This window comes from Ornithorhynchus anatinus, chromosome 17 (assembly GCF_004115215.2).
Source record: "Ornithorhynchus anatinus isolate Pmale09 chromosome 17, mOrnAna1.pri.v4, whole genome shotgun sequence".
NCBI classification, from domain to species: Eukaryota; Metazoa; Chordata; class Mammalia; order Monotremata; family Ornithorhynchidae; genus Ornithorhynchus; species Ornithorhynchus anatinus.
In genome coordinates this window covers 15477681-15502513 of record NC_041744.1, presented here as the reverse complement: position 1 = coordinate 15502513, position 24833 = coordinate 15477681, and the positions used below count along the sequence as shown (strand labels likewise).

The 24833-nt window shown below is 47.7% G+C and overlaps 1 protein-coding gene across 1 annotated transcript in view; it reads left to right on the top strand.

Annotated features, from left to right (window-relative positions):
• The window catches only part of LOC103168757 (ovostatin homolog 2), a 61452-nt gene that overhangs the window by 10045 nt on the left and 26574 nt on the right, over nucleotides 1-24833 (top strand). Inside the window, exons 8-20 of the mRNA XM_007663450.3 lie at nucleotides 857-974; nucleotides 1547-1661; nucleotides 3725-3834; nucleotides 4689-4847; nucleotides 6751-6978; nucleotides 8716-8773; nucleotides 9624-9769; nucleotides 11893-12042; nucleotides 14027-14197; nucleotides 17222-17360; nucleotides 18339-18447; nucleotides 21106-21334; nucleotides 23560-23689. Coding sequence (XP_007661640.1) covers nucleotides 857-974; nucleotides 1547-1661; nucleotides 3725-3834; nucleotides 4689-4847; nucleotides 6751-6978; nucleotides 8716-8773; nucleotides 9624-9769; nucleotides 11893-12042; nucleotides 14027-14197; nucleotides 17222-17360; nucleotides 18339-18447; nucleotides 21106-21334; nucleotides 23560-23689 — 1862 coding nt within the window. The remainder of the gene's footprint in view (nucleotides 1-856; nucleotides 975-1546; nucleotides 1662-3724; nucleotides 3835-4688; nucleotides 4848-6750; nucleotides 6979-8715; nucleotides 8774-9623; nucleotides 9770-11892; nucleotides 12043-14026; nucleotides 14198-17221; nucleotides 17361-18338; nucleotides 18448-21105; nucleotides 21335-23559; nucleotides 23690-24833) is intronic.

Sequence of the window (24833 nt, the reverse complement as noted above, 5' to 3'; positions counted from 1 at the left end):
TGATTACCTTGTATCTACCCCAGCGCTTAGAACAGTGCTCTGCACATAGTAAGCGCTTAACAAATGCCAACATTATTATTAACAAATACCAACATTATTATTATTATGGCAGGGTGGCAGAATCAGGTCTGGGTGGGCAGAGGCAACATTTCTCTAGGAGATGAGGAGGGTGCTCAAAGAAAAACTGTTTCTGATTGAAAGGTTGGCCACCCCTTCTGCCCTGGAGCTCCACTTACCAACAAGCAGGCTTTCTGAGGGCAAGAAAGGGGGGTAGCCCTCTTAGCATTTAGAACAGTGCTCTGCAGGTAGTAAGTACTCAATAAACGCTATTGATGATGGTAACGATAGCCAGCCAGCACTGAAGAAGGTGATGGAAGCCACCCAGAGTCTCAAAAGTGAAATAAAATCCTGAAGATACTGGTGAGTGAAGAGAGAGCAGGGTCTGGGGGTGGGACCCCTCACCCCCCGACCCCTGCTACTTTCTGATTTCCCTCACCAATATTAATAATAATAATGTAGGTATTGGTTAAGCCCTTACTTTGTGTCAAGAATTGGGGTAGATAAGCAGCGTGGCTTAGTAGATAGAGAATGGGCCTGAGAGTCAGAAGGACCTGGGTTCTAATCCCGGATCCGCCACTTGTCTGCTATGTGACCCTGGGCAAGTCACTTCACTTCTCTGGGCCTCAATTACCTCATCTGGTGAACGGGGATTGAGACTGTGAGTCCCAGGTGGGACAGGGACTCTGTCCAACCCAGTTTGCTTGTGTCCACCGAAGCGCTTAGTACAGTGCCTGGCACATAGTAAGGGCTTAACAAATACCATACTTATTTAATTATTATCTCCTCTTCTCTCCAGGTACACCTACGCCCAGCCTGTGCAGGGAAAAGCCAAGATTCAGGTGTGCAGGAAATACTTTTCCTCTCCAGGCTGCGGCAGAGGCCAGAACGAGATCTGCCAACGCTTTACCCTAGAGGTAGGGTTATCTGAACTCTCCTAAGAATAGCCCCCGTTCTCTCCTTTCGGTGCAAACCTGCTTTTGCTTTTCTCCTTCTCTATCCCTGCCGTTTCCCTCTGCTTTGGGTTTATAATGGGCCTTGGTCTAAGCAAGGGAGTGGTCTCTAGACTATGAGTTTGTTGTGGGCAGGGAATGTGTATGTTTATTGTTATACTGTACTCTCCCAAGCGCTTAGTACAGTGCTTGGCACGCAGTAAGTTCTCAATAAATATGATCTAATGGATGGATGGATTTTGGGTCCTGGGGATGGGGCAGGAGTGGTGGGGGAGCGGGAGGGAGGAGAGTTGTTTCCTTGGGCCTCCACTAGCCATTCTGGCTCCCGCCCGTGGCTAGGTAGGTTACAGTGGCCTGGTGTTCATCCCTGGAACCAGAACCTTGGCAAACGTGATTAAGGGAAGGATGACGAAGAGTCTGTGAGGGAAAATCTGATTCTATCGACACAGAAAACCATCAGGACTGTCAGGAGGGGACTCCCCATTGCCGGGATTCAAGGGGCCATTGACTTGGTTGTTTGCTTCGCTCGTTTTTAGCTAAACACGACGGGCTGTGCCTCCCAGAGCCTGGCAACGGAAGCCTTTCAGCTCTACCGGTCTGGGCTTTACATGTCGCTCGATGTCCAGGCCATCGTGATGGAGAACGGGACAGGTAATGCCCCGGAGTGGGAGTGGGGGGTGGGGAAAGAGGCTGGCGGATGTGGAGTCCCATAATAATAATATTAATAATAATAGCTGTGATGTCAAGCGGTCACTATGTGCCAAGCGCTACACTAATCAGGTAGGACACGGTCCCTCTCGCACAAGCGGTTCACAGTCTAAGGGGAAAGGAGGACTGCTTATTGCTTTAGGGAAGGAGAATGGCCTAGTGGATAAAGCGCATGCCCGGGAGTCGGAAGGATCTGGGTTCCAGTCCCTACCCTGCCACTTGCCTGCTGTGTGACCTTGGGCAAGTCACTTCACCTCTCTGTGCCTCAGTTACCTCATTTATAAAATGGGGATCAAGACTGTGAACCCGATGTGGGACAGAGACTGTGTCCAACCTGATTACCTTGTATCTACCCCAGCAGCGCTTGACACATAGTAAGTGCTTAATAAATACTATCCTCATGATTATTATTATTAACAGGCATTGAACCCCTGTTTTAAAAGTGAGGAAACTGAGGCATAAGGAAGTTAAGCGACTCAGTCAAGATCACCCAGCAGGCAGTAGGCACAATTGGGATTAGAACACAGGTCCTCTGACTCCCAGACCCGTGTTCTTCCCTCTGGGCTGTGGCTTAGCTCACCGGACACGGGTCAGTTCACGGCTCGAGAGACTGACTTTTCCGCTCTTTGAATGGAAGAGGGAGGAGATGTGTGCTTGGCTGCTGAGGAGGAGATAATCGCGTGGGCAGCTGAAGAGGAATGAGCACAGGGAAAGATGGACGAAAGGAAAAGAAGGGAGAAGGCTCTGAATTTAATTATGAGTCCAGAGTCTTGCCTGCCCTTGGCAGCAGGGTTGAACTTTCTCAGACACGAGAGCCGATTTCACTCCCGTCGACTTCCTGAGGCAGCCCAGGGACTTCGATTTCAAAATGAAAAGCATTGGCACTCAGAGGTTTACCAAATTATATTTCTTGTAGATATCTGGAAGTAAGCCCACAGATGCATTCCCTACCCTCGGGGAGTCTACAATCTAATGGGGGAATACAGACAGACAGACAAATTACTTTCCAATAGGGCAAGCAGGGTGCAGAACAAAGAAGCAACTAGCAAGAGAATGGAAGATGAAACGAATGAATGGATAAGTAGCATTTGCAGTTTGACGGTGTTTAAGAGCCTAAATATCAATATATACATAAATGGAAACAGACTGAGTGGAAAAAGGGCTGGCCTGGGAGAGTTAGGACCTGGGTTCTGATGCTGACACCGACGCTTGCCTGCTGTGGGTTCCCAGGAGAGTCACTTAACTTCTCTGTGGGTTCTAGTTCTGACTCCACCCCTTGTCTGCTGTGTGATCTTGGACAAGTTACTTTACTTCTCTGGGCCTCAGTTACCTCATCTGTTAAAAAAAAAAAAAAGGGGGATTAAGAGTCTTAGTCCAGTGTGGGACAGGGACTGTATCCAACCTGATTAAATTGTTTCTTCCTCAGCGCTTAGAACAGTACGTCATCATAATAATGATTTATTATTATGGTATTTAAGGGATTACTTTGTGCCAAGCACTGTTCTAAGCGCTCACAGTCTTCAACACCATTTTACAGATGAGGTAACTGAGGAACAGAGAAGTTAAGTGGCTTGCCCAAGGTCACACAGCAGGCGAGTGGCAGAGCTGGGATCAGAACCCATGTCCTTTGACTCCCAAGTCCGGGCTCTTTCCGCTAAGTCTCGCTACTCCTCTGCAGCTTCACTGCTCCTTGGTACATAGTAAGTCCCACAGTAATTATTGTTCTCGGGCCTCAGTTTCCTCATATCTAAAGTGGGCATTAAATATCTGTTCTCCTCCCCACTTAGACTATGAAACCTCATATGGAGCCAATACTGATCCCTATGTGATTAGCCCGTATCTCCTGCAGTGATTAGTACAGTGCTTGGTACGTAGTAAGCACTTAACAAATACCACTGTACTAAGCGCTTGGAAAAGTACGGTATAACAACAAGCAGTCACATTCCTGCCCACGACAAACTCACTGTCTATCCTCCTCCTGAGCAGTCTCCTCCACTCCCCCTCAGGTGTGCAGTTCACAGATTCCAGCACCATTTCCATCTCCTCGATGCTTGGGAGATTACAGTTTGAGAACGTGGGTCGCTACTATAAGAAGGGGATCCCTTACGATGGACAGGTAAGTGTCAGTGAAAAAATGTCTCCTTGGGGCCTCCCAAGATCACCCGTGGGCCCTGGGTTCTTCGGACCATCCCCTTCTTCGATCTCAAGCTCATTTATTTCCTCCTGTGACCAAAGTCACCGGAAAAGCGGAGTCACAGAAAAAGCGGCATGGCCTAGTGGAAAGACCACTGGACCCAGGAGCCAGAAGAACTGGGTTCTAATCCCAGCTCTGCCACATGTCTGCTGTGTGACCTTGGGCAAGTCATTCAACTTCTCTGAGCCTCACCTGTGAGATGGGGATTAAGACTGTGAGCCCCGTATTGGACAGAGACTGTGTCCAACCCGAATATCTTGTATTTACCCCAGTGCTTAGTACAGTGCCTGGCACATAGTATGTGCTAAACAAATATAAAGAAAAGGAAGTCATACAGTAGAGGAAGATAGTGGAGTGGAGAAATCCAGTATGGCGTGAGAGGCCAAGACGAGTCACGTCACTTTTCTACCCATAGAGCCCCAGATGCTTCCTGTGCAAACTCCCTTAATCCATGGTAGCCGATCCGAGCATTCATATTAAATATAAATCACCCAACAAATATAACTCACCCAACAGTCGGGACTTCCCAGTGAACCCCCACAAAGCTTCCTTCCTGGTTCCCTTTACCTCCCTCCGTACGGGTCTTCCAAAGGAATTTAAGGACTCTTCTCCCCTTCCTGACACACAATGGCAGCTTAGAACGTGCTAATCCTGTACACAACGACCTAATCGGTATTCACGATGGGTGACGCTGATGCCAATTTGAATCTTCCACAGTCACATCAACGCCTCAGAAAATGACTGTTTTCCCCCTCTCCCTCCCTCCCATGGTGCAGTTCACCTTGGTCAAGGCCGACAACTCTCCCATCGAGAATGCGGTGGTTCAGCTGGAACTCAATGGCAAGGTCCTCGACAACTACACCACGGACTCGAATGGCAGCGCCCAGTTTTCCATCGACACCTCCAACATCTTCGACCCACAGTTCAACCTGAGAGTAAGTCCCCAGAAAGGGAACGGGTACTGTTTCTAAAAAAAGGAAATGATCAGTCAATCGATCAGTCGCGTTTATTGAGTACTTACTGTGGGTCAGGTACCCCGCTACTGTGGAAAGACCACAGGGCAGGGAGTCAGGGAATCTGGATTCTAATCTTTGCTCTGCTGTACGACCTTGGGAAAGTCACTTTCCTGTGCCTTAGTTTCCTCATCAAGCAATCAGTTATATTTATTGAATGCTTACTATGTGCAGAGCACTGTACTTAGCACTTGGGAGAGTGCAAAATAAGACTTTGTTCCCTGTCCACTAGGAGCTTACAGCTTAGAGGGGGAGACAGACAATAATATAAATAAACTATGGACATGTATATAAGTCCTGTGGGGCTGAAGCCGGGAGGGCGGCGGTGAATAAAGGATGCAAATCCAAGGGCAAGGTCTAGGAATTGGGGGAAGGAGTTAGGGGAAGCAGCATGGAGTAGTGGATAGAGCACAGGCCTGGGAGTCAGACAGTCATGGGTTCTAATTCTGCCTCCGCCACTTGCTGTGTGACCTTGGGCAATTCATTTCACTTCTCTGGGCCTCAGTTCCTTCATCTGTAAAATGGGAATTGAGACCGTGAGCCTCATGTGGGACAGGGACTGTGTCCAACCCGATTTGCTTGTATCCGCCCCAGCGCTTAGTACGATGCCTGGCACATCTTAAAAAATACTATTATTATTATTAATTAAATGAATTACCTGTTCTCGCTTCCCTTTACATGGTGAGCCCCATTTGGGACAGGGACTGTGTCCGATTACATTTGTATCTGCCCCAGTGCTTTACATAGTGCTTGTCACGTAATAAGCGCTCAACTCATACCACTACTATAATCGTCACTACTGAGGCCTCAGATTCACCAAATTTTCCTTCTGAAAAAGCTCAGAGATATCATCTCGCTCATTCTTACAAATCTCTGGGAGTTAGGAGTCATATCCCTTCAGATGAAGAAACTGAAGCACAAATCGGACAAGGGGCTTTCATTCACTCAGTCGTATTTATTGAGAGCTTACTGTGCGCAGACCATTGTACTAAGCGATTGGGAGAATAGAGAATATCAGTAAAGAGACACATTCCCTCCCCACAGCGAGTTTACAGTCTAGAGGGGAAGCTTACAGTGTAGAGAGTGACAAGTCCTAGAGCCACTCAGCCTTCAAATCAACTGGGCGTCAGGAGATGGGGGTTAACTTCTCTGTTCCTCAGTTTCCCATCTGTTCCAGGAGGATAATACCTGCTCCTCCTCCCCCTGCAGAAATATCGTAAAGATAAAAGGAGATAACGGGTGTGAAAATTCTTTAGAAACATTAAAAAGTCATACAGATACTATTGGAAGCGTTTGTGTTGTAATTCCTTCTGAATACCGTAGCATGTAGCCACTAGATGAGATTAAGGTTTTCTCGATATATTTCCCTCATCAAGGGAGCTGAAATCTAATAAATCAAAGATTTCTTCAGCTTCAACTTTTCAAGGGAAGCAGAGTGGCTTAGTGGAAACAGCACGGGGCTGGGAGTCAGAGGATCTGGGTTCTAATCTCTGCTCTACTGTCTGCTGTGTGACTTTGGGCAAGTCACTCAAATTCTTTGTGCCTCGATTCCCTCATCTGCCAAAATGGGGAATCAATACCTGCTTTCCTTCCTACTTAGACTGTGAGCCCCATGTGGGACTTGCTTATCTGGTATCTGCCCCAGTGCTTAGCACTTTGTAAATGCTTAACAAATACCACAGTTATTAATTATTATTATTACATTTACTTTCCAGGCCTCTTCCTCCATTTCCCCTACCCCAGCACCTTCCCCACATTGTTTGGTGTTTTTTTTTCTTCCCCAGAGGGCAATCAGATTCTATACTCTCTCCCTTTTTCTTCCCAGGTATCATACAAGACCTCTGAAAACTGCTACGATTCCAACTGGTTAACTCCGTACTACTCTCAGGGCTATTTCTCAGTCTTCCGTTTCTACTCGCGTTTCCAAAGCTTCCTGCAGATCAAGCCAGAGCCAGAGGAGCTGAGATGTAACCGGGAGAAGACGATCACTGTGTACTACTCCCTTGACGCAGAAGACTATAACAATGTTGCCAGTGTCCAGTTTTACTACTTGGTAAGCCTCTTGAAATCCCTTTGACCTATTTGATACCCTCTGAATCGGATGTCATTTATCCAGGCTTCATTGGATGGGACATATGGATAATGATAATAGCGCCATTAATGATAAAAATTTTAATTAATATAATCATAGCTTAGTGGTCTGGGGATCGGGGGAACTGGGTTCCAATCTTTTATTCATTATTGAGCACTTATTCTGTGTGGAGCACTACGCCCTGCATTTGGGAGAGTACAATATAACAAAAAACAGACCCATTCCCTGCCCACGGTGATCATACAATCCAGAGGGATGTGCGACCAGGGCAAGTCATTCATTCGTTCCTTCATTCAGTCGTATTTATTAAGCACTTACCGTGTGAAGAGCACTGTACTAAATGCTTGGGAGAGTACAGTAGAATGATAAACAGACACGTTCCCCGCCTGCAACGAGCTTATGGTCTAGAGGGGCTTCCAGTCCAGAGGGAAGATGCTTCCTCTCGATCTCAGTTTCCTCCTCTGTAAAATGGGGGTCAAATATCAGTGCTTATCTTCTCTGTGCCTCAGTTACCTCATCTGTAAAATGAAGATTAATAATAATGTTCGTATTTGTTAAGCGCTTGCTATGTGCAGAGCACTGTTCTAAGCACTGGGGTAGATAGAGGGGAATGAGGTTGTCCCACGTGAGGCTCACAGTTAATCCCCATTTTAAAGATGAGGTAACTGAGGCACAGAGAAGTTGTGACTTGCCCACAGTCACACAGCTGACAAGTGGCAGGGCCGGGATTAAGACTGTGAGCTCCATATAAGACGTTGGCTGTGTCCAACCTGATTAGCTTCTGACTAGCCCAGCGCTTAGTACAGTGCCTGGCACATGGTAAGTGCTTCACAAATACTGTAAGAAAAACAAAAGTGCTTGACATATGGTAAGCCCTTACCAATTCCATAGTTATTAGCTCTTCCCTAATAATAAGGACTGTAAGCTCCTTGAGGATGAATTGATTGATAAATAGCATAGCGGATAGAGCCCGGTCCTGGTAGTCAGAAGGTCATGGGTTCTAATCCTGGCTCCTCCACTTGTCTGTGTGACCTTGGGCAAGTCAATTCCCTTCTCTGGGCCTCCGTTACCTCATCTTGTAAAATGGAGATTGAGACCGTGAGCCCCATGTGGGACAAGGACTGTGTCCAACCCGATTAGCTTGTATCTACCCCGGCGCTTCCAACGGTGCCTGGCACATAGTAAGTGTTTAACAAATACCATAATTATTAGTAGTACAGGGTTTCTCAAACAATATGTCTGCAATAAATGCTATCGACTGACCGAAACAATTTAAAGAAACAAAGAAAAACCGCAAACTGTGGAATAGCTGATAAAGGCTTCTTGTGAGCAGAGACCGTGTCTACCAACTGGGTGTTATAGCTCTCTCCCAAGCCCTTAGTACAGTGCTCTACACAAAAGAAGTGCTCAATAAATACCATTGATGATGATGATGATGATGGTAGTTGGGAGTCAGCAATAAAGAACAGACTGGCCTTCTAGGAAAATTGCCAAAAGACCAGCTTATCACTCAGTCCACCAGAGAATTGTCCGGCAGGGACTGTCTCTATCTGTTGCCGACTTGTTCATTCCAAGCGCTTAGTACAGTGCTCTGCACATAGTAAGCGCTCAAATACTATTGAATGAATTGTCCAAAGGGGTTGCCTAAATCTATTCCCCGACTGCCACCTCATTTCATTTTGTTTTTGCTCTCCCCAGGTGATGGTGAGAAAAGATTTCGTTGTGACGGGCCAAAAAGAAGTCAGCATCAGCGGCGGTAGGTGGAGTTTTATTCCCTTTTCGGAAGAAGCAACTGAGAAGCAATGCGAGCTCATAGATCGAGCACAGGCCTGGGAGTCAGAAGGGACTGGGTTCTAATCCCGGTTCTGTCTCCTGGTTGCCAAGGGGCCTGGGGCATGACACTTCACTTCCCTGTGTCTCAGTTTTCTCAACTGAAAAAGGGGGATTCAATACCTGTTCTCCCTCCTACTTGACTGTAAGTCCCATGTGGGACAGATACTGTTCCTGGCCTGATTATCCTGTATCTACCCCAGTGCTTAGTGCAGTGCCTGACAATAGCGCACTTAACCAATACCCTAAAAATATAAAGCACAAAATATCGGAGGGATATATCCTAAGCCGCTTGGGCTCCATGTCTTCTACTAGCCTACAGTGTGACTTTGGACAAGTTACTTTACCCCTCTGTGTTTCCGTTTTCCTTGGGACGCTCAAGCTTTCATGAGGGAAATGGGTAGTGGTGTCCAGCGAAGTGCTGCCTAGATTCCAGTGGTGACATCTCTGGGTTTCCTCGTGACTTATGACTATAACAAAGCAGTGAGGCTGTCTCAGGTCCCTGGGAAGTTTTGTTAGCTGGGGGAGGAGAAGGGAAGGCTTAGGCTAGTAACTTGGGCTACAGAATTGGGGGTGAAGGGCTGAACTGGGGGGGGCCGACTGCAGATGGGGAGCCATTAAATGGGGGGGTATCTGAGCCGGCCTCTCCCTGGTAAAGAAAAGTTTGTTTTTCCTCAAGTCCACCTCACTTCCATCTCTCGCGTGCACACGTCCAAGTGTAACCCAGTCTTTTAGGTTCATCTCTCTGAATCTTCATTTGTCTTCCCCCCGCACAGCCCTGAATGGTTCATTCTCCGTCTCTCTCACCATCACTCCTGAGCTGGCTCCCAAAGCCACCATGCTGATATACACCCTGCACCCCCGGGGGGAGATGGTAGCGGACAGTGCCAAATTCCAGATCGAGAAATGCTTTAGGAACCAGGTGAGTTCATCTTTCTCTTCAGACTGTTCAGGGTAATCATGGCCATCTCGGTCTTCAGCTGGAGAAAGAGGAGGGCTAAGACAGAGAAGACAGGGTTAAGAAAAGCAGCGTGGCCTAGTGGAAAGATCACGGATCTGAGAGTCAGAGTACCTGGGTTCTAATCCCACCTCCGCCACATATCTGCTTTGTGACCTCGGGCAAGTCACTAAACTATTCTGTGTCTTCGTTCCCTCATCTGTAAAATGGGGGGAAAGGACTATGAGCTCCACGTGGGATACAAGGTCGGACACAGTTCCTTCCCACGTGGGGCTCACAGTCTCAATTCCCATTTTCCAGATGAGGCACAGAGAAATGAAGTGACTCACCCGAGGTCACACAGCAGACAAGTGGCCCAGCCAGGATTAGAACCTAAGTCCTCTGACTCCCAGGCCTGGGCTCTATCCACTAGCCTGCTTGTCACAATTCTTATGATGATTCTGCTGTGAAAGAGCCTCTCCTAGAAGCCAGGTGTCCCTGAGTCCCAGAGCCATGATTCATTCAATTGTATTTATTGAGCGCTTATTGTGTGCAAAGCACTTTAAGATGCACTTGGGAGAAGCACAATATGACAGACACATTCCCTACCTACTGTGAGCCACTGGGCCATCTGCCGGGCTCAGCGGAGAGGAAGAGCCTCAAGATACCACTAGGAAAACTCCAGTGGTTGCCTATCGACCTCCGCTCCAAACAAAAACTCCTCACTCTAGGCTTCAAGGGTCTCCATCACCTTGCCCCTTCCTACCTCTCCTCCCTTCTCTCTTTCTACCGCCCACCCCGCACGCTCCGCTCCTCTGCCGCCCACCTCCTCGCCGTCCCTCGGTCTCGCCTATCCCGCCGTCGACCCCCGGGTCACGTCCTCCCGCGGTCCCGGAACGCCCTCCCTCCTCACCTCCGCCAAACTGATTCTCTTTCCCTCTTCAAAACCTTACTTAAAAATCACCTCCTCCAAGAGGCCTTCCCAGACTGAGCTCCTCTTCCCCCTCTACTCCCTCTGCCATCCCCCCTTTACCTCTCCGCAGCTAAAGCCTCATTTTCCCCTTTTCCCTCTGCTCCTCCACCTCTCCCTTCCCATCCCCACAGCACTGTACTCGTCCGCTCAACTGTATATATTTTCGTTACCCTATTTATTTTGTTAATGAATTGTACATCGCCTTGATTCTATTTAGTTGCCATCGGTTTTTACGAGATGTTCTTCCCCTTGACGCTGTTTAGTGCCATCGTTCTTGTCTGTCCGTCTCCCCCGATTAGACTGTAAGCCCGTCAAACGGCAGGGACTGTCTCTATCTGTTGCCGACTTGTTCATCCCAAGCGCTTAGTACAGTGCTCTGCACATAGTAAGCGCTCAATAAATACTATTGAATGAATGAATAGGAAAAGTGAGGTGCTTGGAAATAAGAGTTCAAAAGGATGTTTTTTTCTTTTTTTGGGTAGTGTTGTTAATGACATTGTTTGGGGACAAGCTGGGGGGGTCCCGACTCCGCCACTTGCCTGCCATGAGACTTTGGACAAGCCTCAGTGACGAGCCTCAGTTTCCTCATCTGTACAATGAAATACTTGTTCTCTCTTCCCTTTAACCTTTGAGCCCCACGGGGGAGACCGTGACTGTGTCCGACCCGATTGCACTGTGCCTACCCAGATGCTTAGAACGGTGTTGGCCACGTAGTGAGCGCTTCACAAATATCACTGGTAGTAGTAAACGGGCAGAGATAAAATAATAATAGCAGTAATTATAATAATAATAATTACAGTTATTTGTCAAGCGCTTCCTATGTGCCAAGCACTGTTCTAAGCTCTGATATAATCAGGATGGACACGGTCCCTTTGCCACGTGGGGCTCACATTCTTAATCCCCATTTTACAGATGAGGTAACTGAGGCCCAGAGAAGTGAAGTGACTTGCCCAGGGTCACACAGCAGACATGTGGCGGACAGGGGATTAGAACCCAGGTCCTCTAACTCTCAGGCCTGTGCTCCATCCACTGAGTCACTCTGCTTCTCCACTGAATGAAGTTGGGGACACCTCCTGTATATCCCTCGTGCGTACAAGCGGTTTCTACCCCTCACCATCTCTCTGTCCCCGTCCAGGTCAGCCTGAAGTTCTCCGAAGACCAAGGGCTCCCAGGCTCCAACGTCAGCCTCCACCTCGAAGCAGCCGCTAACTCCTACTGCGCTCTGCGGGCCGTGGATCGGAGCGTTCTCCTCCTGAAGCCCGAGGAGCAGCTCTCAGCCGCAACCGTAAGCCCTTCGCCCTCGACTGGTGTTGGCCTAGGCCTCCCGCTACCTTCCTTCAGGGCCAGGACGGAGAGCCACACGCTGTGCGGCGGTCTAAGCGTTCACTTCTGCTTGTCCTTCCTTTAGCTCAGGGAGCGGCAGGACTGAGGAGACCTGTGGTGAAGTTCCTAAGCATTATGAGCTACCTCATTCATTCTGTAGTATTTATTAAGCGCTTACTGTGTGCAGAGCACTGGTCTGAGTGGTTGGGAAAGTACAATGCAACAATAAAGAATGACAATCCCTGTCCAGAACGAGCCCAGAGTCTAAAGGGAAACAACTTTGACAGCATGTTGAAACTCATCGGCCCTTCAGGCCTGTACAGCAGAAAGTCCATACTTTTCAGGGTTGCAGAACTGAAGCGGTGTGGCCTAGTCGATAGAGTATGGGCCTGGGAGTCGGAAGGACCTGGGTTCTAATCCCAGTTCTGCCACTTGTCTTCTGTGTGACCTTGGGCAAGTTACTTCACTTCTCTTCCCCTCAGGTACCACATCTGTAAAATGGAGATTAGAGTGACAGTCCCATATGGGACAGGGACTATGTCCAATCTGATTAGCTTGTATCTACCCCATGGTTTAGAACAGTGCCTGGCACTTAGTAAGTGCTTAACAAATACCATTAAAAAAGCAAACAATAATAGTAAAAGAAAATTGTGATATTTAAGTGTTTTTGTGTGCCAGGCACTGTACTAAGCACTGTAGTAGATATAAGGCAATCAGGTTGGACACAGCCTCTGTCCCACATTGGGCTCACAGTCTTACTCCCCGAGGTAACTGAGGCACAGAGAAGTGAAGTGACTTGCTCCAGGTCACCCAGCAGACAAGTGGTAGAGCCGGGATTAAAACCCAGGTCCTGAGTCTCAGATCTGTGCTCTATCCACTAGGCCAGCCTCCTTCAGTTGTGTGGCTCATGTCTCCGAGTGTCAGGGAGTTAGCGGGTGCTGTTTTTCGATTCACATTCCATCAGCTGACTTTCCCTGAAATCATTCAGCCTCTTAAAGTGCTTGCTCCCGACAGATTTCCAACCTCTTTTAAAACACCTAGTCCTGGGCAGGGAATCTGTCTGTTTAGTGTTGTATTGACTCTCCCAAGCACTTAGTACAGTGCTTTGCACATAGTAAGCGCTCAATAAATATGATTGATAGATTGATGCTGGGATCTCCAGAATTCTACCCTCCTCAGGGAGTTCTGCCAGAAACAGTGGAGCAGGAGGGGCTCCTGCTCCGACCACAGCCCAAGAATAACCCCAGAGGTATTTCTGCTGTCAGTTGAGAACTAGCAGAGTCCTGTATTTCCATCAATGATGCTTATTGAGCGCTTACTCTCTGGCAAGCACCGTACTAAGCACTTGGTAGATTACAGTACAGCAGAAATGGTAGACACGATCCCTACCCTTTAGCAGTTTATTTGCTTGCCTTATTGCTGAGGAGCGGCAGAGTGGCCTAGTGCACGGGCCTGGAAGTCAGAAGGACCTGGGTTCTGATCCTGGCTCTGCCACATGTCTGCTGTGTGACCTCGGGCAAGTCAATTTACTTCTCTGTGCCTCAGCTCCATGTAAAATGGTGATTGAGACTGGGAGACCAATGTGGAACAGGGACTGTGTCCTACCCAATTACCTTGTATTAGTACAGTGCCTGGCACATAGTGAGCGCTTAACAGACGCAATGATTATTATCATGTCTGTAGACTCCCCTGTTAGACTGTAAGCCCCTGGAGAGCGGGGATTGTGTCTACCAACTGTAGAGTCCCCTCGCCCACCCCCCTCCAAGTCCTCAGTACAGTGTTCTGCCCAGAGTAAGCGCTCAGTAAGTACCACTGATTGACGGTGTTGAGGTGATGCGGGAACGGAGCTCTCCATAGGAAGAGCCAGCAGAATGCTAACACCTGCTTTGTCCTTGACCCTGACTTTCTCCCGCCTTCTAAAACCCACCCGATGTTCTCCCCTATAGGTGTTCAACCTGGTTCAGCCCCAGGAGTTATATGGTTATTATTATCGAGGACTCCAGCTGGAAGATGACAAGAGAGAACCGTGTATCTCTGAGAAGGAAATATTTTACCAAGGTTTATATTATGAGCCCGTGAGCAATAGCGGCGATGGAGATGCTTATGAAATCGTCAAGGTAAGTTTGCCTCCCTTGGCCGGATAATAGTGATGGTAATCATGGCTTCTGTTCAGCATCTGTTATGTGCCAAGCACTGTCCTGAGCTCTGGGTAATAATTATTATGGTATTTAAGTGCTTACTATGTGCCAAGCACTGTTCTAAACACTGGGGTAGATACAGAGTAATCCGGTTGCCCCATGTGGGGCTCACACTTTTCATCGCCATTTTACAGATGAGGTAACTGAGGCACAGAGAAGTTAAGTGACTTGCCCCAGGTCACACAGCAGACAAGTGGCAGAGTCGGGATCAGAACCCACGTCCTCCGACTCCCAAGCCCCGACCCTTGTAACTAAGCCACGCTGCTTATACAGGAGAATAATGATGGTGACGACGACGATAATGATAGCTTATACAGGAGAATAACGATGGTGATGATGACGATAATGATACTCGTTAAGCGCCTGGCAAGCACTGTTCTAAGCGCTAGGGTAGACGCAAGTTAATCAGGTTGGACGCAGTCCATGTCCCACATGGGGCTCACGCTCTTAATCCCCATTTTGCAGATGAGGTAACCGAGGCCCAGAGAAGCTAAGCGACTTACCCAAGTCCACACGGCAGACATGTGGCGAAGCCAGAATTAGAACCCAGGTCCTTCGGACTCCCAGGGCCGCGCTCTAGCCACAGTCAGACACAGCCCCCATCCCACACGGGGCTCACAGAGTAATGGGGAGGGAGAGAGGTGTGGAAGCCCCAGTTTATGAATGGGGAAACTGAGGTACATGGAAGGTAAGTGACTTGTCCATGGTCACGCAGCAGGCAAGTGTCGGAGCTGAGGTTTAGAACCCAGGTTCCTCGATCTCCAGGCCCGGGCTCTTTCCACTAGGCCGTGCTGCTTTCTCCTAGGAAGTGGGGTGTTCACAACGCAGGAGAGGAGAGCTTGAGAAGCAGGGTGTTTATGACGCTCGGATAAGTCGGTACACTCAGTCTCCTAGAACAGGAGGGTTGTGTGCCTGCAAAACCACATGTTAAGGAAAAGTCACACTCCCATATTTTAGCCCGCTCTGACATCACCCTCATGCACATAGGTGCCCTCGCCTATGTGCATAAACAGCCTCTCCCAGCCACCCGGCTGGCCGACACTAAACAGCCTCGCCTTGTTGAAATAACCATCTCTAACAGAGAACCCAGGCTGGTTGAAAAGAGTCCATAAATTCGAGCTAAAATTGGTCGTGTTCGCAGAGCTGGAAAAATACTTCAGTGCCATCAATACCGAAGCGAGAGTGGGCTTTTAGCATGCCCCTAATTCAGCACTTTGGCAGCTGTGGCGGTGGGCGTTGGCTCTTCCGACGCTTTGGGGAACTGAGCCCGAGCATAAATCCTTGAATTCTCAAACAGTTGGCAACCTTAAATTTGAGTCAGGGCCAAATGTGCTTTCCAGTGAGAGGCGTGGCGTAGTGGATAGAGCCTGGGCCTGGGAGTAAGTGGGACATGGATTCTAATTCATCCAATCGTATTCACGAAGCGCTACTGTGTGCCGAGCCCTGTACTAAGTGCTTGGGAAAGTAAAATGCAATAATAAACGGTGACATTCCCTGCCCACAACAAGCTCACAGTCTAGAGGATATAACAGAGTCATATATATGTGACAGAGTTGGTAGATAATGAACTTATATTCTACAGAATCATCACCAACTCTCTTTCACTTTATGCTGTGTAGGAATGTTCTGATTTCTTAAGGATAAATACCCATGAATGACAGAGGACTTCTTTTACTCCCATTAGAGCAATTAAAGATTTTTATCAAATGCCTTTAGAGGGCTGAGCATTGTTGTAAGTATCTGGGAGAATACAGCATGACGTGGTAGCAAGAGCACAGGCCTGGGATCCAGGAGGTCATGGGTTCTAATCCCGGCTCTGCCACTTGTCTGCTGTGGGACCCTGGGTGAGTCACTTCACTTCTCTGGGCCTCAGTTACCTCCTCTGTAAAATGGAGATTGAAACTGTGAGCCCCGTGTGGAACAAGGACCGTGACCAACCCAATTTGCTGGTATCCATCCCAGTGCTTAGTACAGTGCCTGGCACATAATAAGAGCTTAACAAATACCACTATTATTATTACTGATAATAATCATAATTAGTCATCACCTGGAATAGCCACCTGACACAGACCCCTAGGACTTCCCAAGCTCTACCCTCTCCTACCTCAGGTTCCAGGGTGAAGGCAGAATCATGGAGGCTTAATTGTTGTGGTTATCATTGAGTAAGCACTTACTATATGTCTAACACCATTCCACACGCTAGGGTAGATACCAGATAAGCGGGTTGGACACAGTCCCTGTGCCACATGGGGTTCACAGGCTGAGTAGGAGGGAGAATATGTATTGAATCCCTATTTTACAGGTGAGGAAACTGAGGCACAGAGAAGTGAAGTGACTTGCCTGAGTTCACCCGGCAGGAAAATGGGAGATCTGGGATTAGAACCCAGTTCCTCTGACTCCCAGGCCCGTGATGGGCCAAAATGCTTCCCTAAGCATTGCTTTAATGAGGCTGGGGGAAGAGCCCCTGCCAGCTTCTGGTGGCAATGTGGAGGAGGACAATGTGGTCCAGTGGAAGCTGATTAGGCCTGGAAGTCAGGAGACTTAGGTTCTAGCCCCGAAACTGTCTCTTTGCGGGTGTGTGACCTTGGCCAAGTCACTTAACCTCTGTGAGCCTCAATTTCGTCATCGGTAAAATGGGCAGAAGATAGTGAGCCCCATGTGGGATGGGGATGGAATCTGACCTCATAACCCTAAATCTACCCTAGTGTTTAGCTTATAGTATGCACCTAATAAATACCAATAATAATAATAATGAGACTGCACTGGTAGAAGTGTCAGGGAACAGCAGGGGTTTAACAAGACACATCCATCCCTACAAGCCCTGTGGTTCACAGGGAAATCTCTGGCTTCATCTCTCAGGTCAAGCAGAGCAAGCTGCTTCCCCTCCCACCTTCCACCCCCAAAAAAGCCTTGATTGATTTGGGGGTTTTGACTTGTTTCCAGGAAATGGGCTTGAAGGTTTTTTCCAACTCCCGTCTCCGCAAGCCGGAGGTGTGCGTAAGGAATACATTCCAGCCGTTTCCTGAGATGGGATTTGCCCGTGGACAGGCATTCAGCACCACCAGCGTCGCCTCGTTTTCCGGTACGTGTGACGTGGTCTTAAGAAGCCGGTTGAAGGAGAGAGAAATGTGGGGGTCACTGAGTTGAGAGTTTTCACACCTAGCAGGTTTCAGGATGTTGAATAGACTCCTGGCTATGCTGGAATCCCGAATGGCTGTCATAAAAATACTAATAGTATTTGTTAAGCGCTTACTACGTGCCAGGCACTGTTCTAAGTGCGGGGGTAAGTACGAGATAATCGGTTGGGCACGGTCCCTGTCCCACATATGGCTCACAGTCTTAATCCCCATTTGACATATGAGGGAATTGGGGTACAGAGAAGTTAAGTGATTTACCTAACGTCACGCAGGCAGACAAGCGGTAGAGCCGGGATGAGAACTTAGGTCCTTGTGACTCCTGGGCCTCTGCTCTGTCCACTAGACTACGCCGCTTCATCCATTGATTCAAAATCTCTGGGTTTTGGCCTGGTCCCTAAGACAAAGAAAGCTTTCATTCCAGTTATTCTTTGTGACTCAGCCATGCTGCAACAGATTTTGAGCCTCCACCTTGGACTCTCTAGCCTCATCATCATGGACAACCTGTCACGAGTAAGGACGGCATTGAACGTGCTCAGCGGAGGTTCAGTTACTTTTTCTTTCATGGTGTTAAGCACTTACTATGTGCCTGACTCTGTACTGAGCACCAGATAAAATACAACATAATCAGTTTGGACACAGTCCCTGTCCCACATGGGGCTCACAGTCTTAATCCCTACTTTACAGCCGAGGTAACTGAGGCCCAGAGAAGTGAAGTGACTTCCCTACAGTCACCCAGCAGACAAGTGGCGGAGGCGAGATTAGAACCCAGGTCCTTCTGACTCCCAAGCCATGCTGCTTCTCATGCCCTCCTCGCGCCTGCGTTCGGAAAGAAAGCTTTTGCAGCTTGTGGCCGGTCCTCAAATGGTAATCTACGGTCACATGGGCAAAACCCTCTAAACCGGCTCATCCTTTCTCCTCCTCAGGCTCCTCAAGTAACCAGGGCTTTTCCAATTCGGTTGCCAAAACAGCTGTGATAGAGACCGTCCGGACATTCTTCCCAGAGACTTGGATATGGGAATTGGTTACAGTCGGGTGAGTGTGACCCCTGTGTCTTCATTTTTTTCTCATCTTTCCCTGCTCTCCTCTTTCCTTTTCCTTCATTTTAATCTCCATCCTCCTCTTCCCCCTTACGTATTCTTTTCTCCTCCAGCTTCAGCACGGCTAATGGTGTTTACTTCTCTCCAACTCCCACAGTAAGCGCTCAATAAATAGGATTGATTGATTGAGCAACCATGCCGTTGTTCAATCAATCCTATTTATTGAGTGTTTACTGTGAGTGGAGCATTCATTCAGTCGTATTTACTGAGCGCCTACTGTGTGCAGAACACTGTACTAAGTGCTAGGAAGAGTACAGTATAACAATATAACAGACACATTCCCTGCCCACAACGAGCTTACAGTCAAAAGGGGAGACACGTTAATATAAATAAATTCTGGATATGTTCATAAGGGTTGTGGGGCTGATGGGTTGGTGAGTAAAGGGAGCAAGTCAGGGCTGTGCCGACGGGAGCGGGAGAAAAGGAAGACGTAGTCAGAGAAGGCCTCTTGGAGAAGGCGTGCCTTCACTGAGGCGTCGAAGGTGGAGAAGAGTAATTGCCTGTCCGATAGGAGGGAGTTTCAGACCAGAGATAGGATGTGGGTGAGAGGTTAGCGGCGAGGTAGATGAGATCGAGGTCCGGTGACTAGGTTGGCTTTAGAGGGGAGAAGCGTGTGGGTCGGGTTGTAGTCGGAGAGCAGCGAGGTGAGGTGAGAGGGGGCGAGGTGATTTAAATCCAGTGCTCTCTCCCTCTCCTGTGTGGAGCACCCTCTTCACTCAGCTTGACCAATTCCTGAACCTCCTGTACTGCAGAGCCATTTTAAATAAGGCTTCAAAAAATGTATGACGGAATAATTTATTCGCTTGGGTTTGTCGTCATACCGATTCTCCGAATTTAGGAAAGGGCTCATGACAGTGCTCTGCCCACAGTAAGCTCTCAATGAGCGCGCGTGAGAAGCAGCCTGACCTAGCGCAAAGAGCATGGGCCTGGGAGTCAGAGGATGTGGATTCTAATCCTAGATCTGCCACTTACTTGCTGTGTGACCCTGGGCAAGTCACTTCACTTCTCTATGCCTCAGTTCCCTTATCGGCAAAATGGGGATTCAATCCCTGTCCTCTCTTTACTTAGACTGTGAGCCCCATATGGCATCTGATTATCTAGTCTCTACCCCAGAGCTCTGGACATAGTAAGCACTTAACAAATACCACAATTATTATAAATAATATTAATCATAAACACCAAGAATTGATTTATTGATTTTTCTCAGTATATTCTTGGCCTTTTGTGTCTGCTGATCTTAATGAGGAAGACATAAGAACCCAGAGGGCTGGAATCACTGCTTTCATTTCTCTTGCCTGTTCGCCACGTAGCAGGGTGGCCTAGTGTATAGACCGTGGGCCTGGGATTTAGAAGGAGCTGGGTTCTAATCCAGTCCCTGCCACTCATTGGCTGTGTGACCTTGGGCAAGTTACTTCACTTCTCTGGGCCTCAGTTTCTTCATCTGTAAAATGGGGGTTAAGACCGTGAACCCCACATGGGATAGGGACTGTGTCCAACTTCATTAGCTGGCATCCCTCCCGATGCTTAGAACAGTGCCTGGCTCATAGCGGGTGCTTAACAAGTACCATAAAAAATAGCAGTTATCAGTCACTCAATAGTACTTACTGAGTGCTTTCTGTGTGGAGAGCACCGAGCTAAGCACTTGGAGGAGGCAATATAACAGAGCTGGTAGACATGTTACCTGCCCACAAGGAACGTACAGAGTAGAGGAGGAGACAGACATTAAACTAAATTGCATCTAAGTATATAAGTACTGTGGGCCTGAAGGTGAATAAAGAGTACAACTCTACGTGCAAGAGCGATGCAGAAGGGAGAGGGAGTTGGGAAAATGAGGGCTTAGTCAGGGAAAGCCTCTTGGAGGAGATGTGATTTTAATAAGGCTTCGACGGTGGAGAAAGTGACGGTCTGTCGCATATGAAGGCTGAGGGAGGCGTATATAAAATATGCCGTTGGTGGTGATGATGATGCAGTAGGTAACAGAGTGCATGACAAGGCTAGGATCATGAATAAGACTAGTACAAGGCCTTGGTTGCGATAGAGCAGAGTCAGGATTTTGACTAGCAACACTTGACCCACTTCAGAAGATGGAAACTCAAACTTTCCTCCCTCCTGCTTCTTTCTGAATCCACATTTTGACTCACAACTGAAAAGTCAGGATCTTGTGGTTTGGGTTTGCTCTTTTCTTTCTTCTGTGGTATTTGTTAAGCGCTTTCTATGGGTCAGGGACAGTACTAAGCAGTGGGGTAGATGTAAGATAATCAGGTTGGACCCAGTCCGTTTCGTACATAATAATAATAATAACTGTGGTATTTGTTAAGTGCTTACAGTGTGCCAGAAACTGTTGTAAGCACTAGGGTAGATAATTGGGTTGGACACAGTCCCTGTCCCACATGAGGCGCACAGTCTTAATCCCCATTTTACAGATGAGGGAACTGAGGTGCCGAGAAGGGCAAGAAGTGACTTGCCCAAGGTCAAAAAGCAGACTCGTGGTGGAGGTGGGATTCGAACCCAGAGCCTTCTGACTCCCAGACTGCATCCACCAGGTCACGCTGCCCTTCGGGAAGTGTCTTTACCTTGTCCTGTCCCTCTCCAGTTCCTCAGGTTCGGCCGACCTCTCCTACACCATCCCGGACACCATCACCCGATGGGATGCCAGTGGCTTCTGCGTGGCTGACCAAGCTGGATTTGGCATCTCCTCGAACGCCGAGCTCATCGGCTTCCAGCCCTTCTTCGTCGGCCTAACCCTGCCCTACTCGGTGGTGCGAGGAGAGCAGTTCGAATTGATAGCCACCCTCTTCAACTACCTAGACTACTGTGTTGAGGTGCGTTTCTTCCTGGGGTGGACACCGGCTCCCCTCCAGAGCCGATCCGGGGTGCGCTCCAGATAACGGTGCGCCCCTTGGAATATTCTGGTCTTGGGGAGTGTCACATCATCAGCACCGTTATCATTCTAGCTTGTGAGCCCTTTATGGGCAGGGATCGTCTCTATTTGTTGCTGAATTTTACTTCCCAAGCACTTAGTATGATGCACTGCACCCAGTAAGCGCTCAATAAATACGATTGAATGAATGAATCATCAACCGAATTTCTTGAACCCTTACTGAATACTAGTCCCTCTAGACTGTAAACTCATTGTGGGCAGAGAAAGCGAATCTTCACTGCTGTGTTGTACTCTGCCAAACACCTACTACAATGCTTTGCACACAGTAAGTGCTCAATAAATACGATTGAATAAATACTAAGTACCTGGGAGAGTATCTCCTCTGGGCCTCACTTTTCTCATCTGTAAATCAATCATTTATTGAGCGCTTACTGTGTCCATAAAGTGGGGTGGATAAAGCAAATCGAGCTGAACACAGTCTCTGTCCCATGTGGGGCTCACAGTCTTCATCCCCATTTTACAGATGAGGCTACTGAGGCACAGAGAATTGATGTGACCTGCCCAAGGTCACACGGCATACAAATGGCAGAGTAGGGATTAGAAACCAGTTCCTTCTGACTCCCAGGCCCATGCTCTGTCTGCTAAGTTACATTGTTTCTATAAAGCACTGTAAAATGAGGATGAAATCCTACTCTTTCCTACTTAGACTGTGAGCTACATGTGGGGCAACCCGATTATCTCGTAACCATCTTAGAACAGTGCTTGATACATAGTAAGCTCTCAAATATTCTTATTATTGCTGTGGTTATTATCATACAAACAAGTTGATAGGCACGTTCCCTGCTCGCAGTCAGCTTACAGCATACAGGGGGGAGACAGACATTAAGACAAATAAATCATTTATAATACATAATGTATAGATATGTACTTAAGTGCTGTGAGATTGAGGATGGGGTGAATATCAAGTGCACAAAGGTCAAAGATCAAGTGCGTAGATGGTGCAGAAGGGAGAGGAGAAAAGAAGGCCTAATTGGGGAAGGCATCTTGGAGGAGTTGTTACCTTACCTTCAGAGTAGAACTACTATAACCCTAAATTAACCCTTATTATTAATTAAAATAAGGTTGAACACAGTCCCTGTCCCTCAGGGGGCTCAGTCTGAGTAGGAGAGGGTAGGATTTAATCCCCATTTTACAGACGAGGAACCTGAGGCCCAGAGAAGTTAAGCGACTTGCCCAAGGTTACGGCAGACCGGTGGCAGAGTCGAGGTTAAAACTCAAGTCCTCTGACTCCAAGGCCCGTGTTCTTTCCATTTAGGTCAAACTGCTTCCCAAGTTTCAACCTGCAGAACTTAGGGCAAGAACATATCTTTCAGGCTTAGATTAGTACTTATTGGCAACCCACTTGCTATAGTACTTTGTACTATAGGTGCTTGGAAAGTACAGAATAAATATTAAACCTCTTCCCTGCTCACAAGGGTTTACACTCTAGCTGGAGATACGCACCCAAAATTATTAACTGGAGTGGTTCAAATAAAAGAGTGCGCACATATACCTAAGTGCCGAGGACTGTTAATAAGCTCATAAACTCATAAATAAGTTCAGAAATAAAGGTCGACTGGTGGAACTCGACAGCTCAGCTTTCTGGGAGATTAATCGGGGAAAGTGCGTTGAAGGAGATGGGACAGTGTGGGGGGATTTGATTTGAAAGAGAGTTGTGGTCTGTCTGTTGGGGGAAAGATTTGTTTATCCATCTTCATTTACCACAATCGCCCTCAAATCTGAAGATTGAACTCTTGCAGACTTGCAGACTGGGGGGGGGGGGGACGGGACGGGACACGGGACTACCACTCCCCCAGTAAAGGAGTCCAGAGCAAAGGAAGCCCACTTGTTCAGGATTGATTGCTTTCTTGTGCCCTGAGGACAAGATGGTGGAGGAGTGACCATTTTAGGATGATCTGGGTCAGGTAGGGTGGGAGTCTGAAGTAACCCGTATCTGTGACGTTCCTCCCACTTGGATGGCCGGAAACTTTCCAAGATCTTCTGCTGCCCTTCCCTAGACCGAGTTTTTGTGCCTGAGGTCTTAGCCACGGTAGTTCTGGCAGTTGGAAATAACCGCAATCCTGCCTTGAGAGAGATCTATGTTGCTCTGATTTGTCTTTTCCTCAGGTTTCTGTGGTCCTGAAAGAATCTGCAGATTACGAAGCTCAGCTCAATTCCCCACAAAGCGTCGGCAATGCGATCGTCGGAGCCAACGAGAGGAAAACGTATATCTGGACCATCACCCCCAAAACACTGGGTATGTCCCCACTTGTCTCTCTTGGAAATCTGTTCCGTCTTTGCTGCTTCCATTGATTTTCCAACTTTGAATCTTACTTTTAAATTTCTTCGAATTCATAGTTTAAAAAACCCTTTGAATTTGCATAGTACTTGGACTTTTCCAGAGTGCTTTTGCATCTGTTCTGAAAAGCTTTTTCCCACCCATTTCCAATTATCCTTACTTTAACATTGAAAATCCCATTTTATGATTTCAGTAATAATAATCATAGTAACAATAATGATGATTATTATGGTACTTGTTAAGCACTTACTATGTGCCAAGCACTGTTCTAAACACTGGGGAAGATGCAAGTTAGTCAGATTGGATGCAGTCCCTGTCCCACATAGGGCTCACAGTCTTAATCCCCATTTTACAGGAGGTAACCTTGGCTCAGTGAAGTGACTTACCCAAGGTCACACAGCAGACATGTGGGAGAGCCCATGACATTCTGACTCCCAAGCCCGTGTTCTATCCGCTAAGCCACGCTGCTTCCGAGCACTGGGTAGATTAAATACAAGATAATCAGATTGGACACAGTCACTATCTTACATGGGGCTCACAGACAAAATGGAGGGAGAGCAGGTATTTTATCTCCATTTTACAGAGGAGAAAACTGAGGCACAGGGAAGTTAAGCAACTTACCCGAGATCACACAGTAGGCAAGTGGCAGAGCTGGGATTATTCATTCCTTCATTCCCTTGCATTTATTGAGCGCTTACTGTGTGCAAAGCACTGTACTAAGCAGGTGGGAGAGTACAGTGAAGATGCAGCGTGGCTCAGTGGAAAGAATGCGGGCTTGGGAGTCAGAGGTCATGGGTTCGAATCCCAGATTTGCCACTTGTCAGCTGTGGGACTGTGGGCAAGTCACTTAAAATTTCTGTGCCTCAGTTACTTCATCTGTAAAATGGGGATTAACTGTGAGCCTCACATGGGACAATCTGATTACCCCGTATTTACCCCAGCGCTTAGAACAGTGCTCTGCGTATAGTAAGCACTTAACAAATACCAACATTATTATTACAATGACATTCCTGTGCACAACAAGCTCACCATTTAGAGGGGGAGAAAGACATTAATATAAATAAATAGACCCAGGCATTCTAACTAGTAGGCTATTCATGCT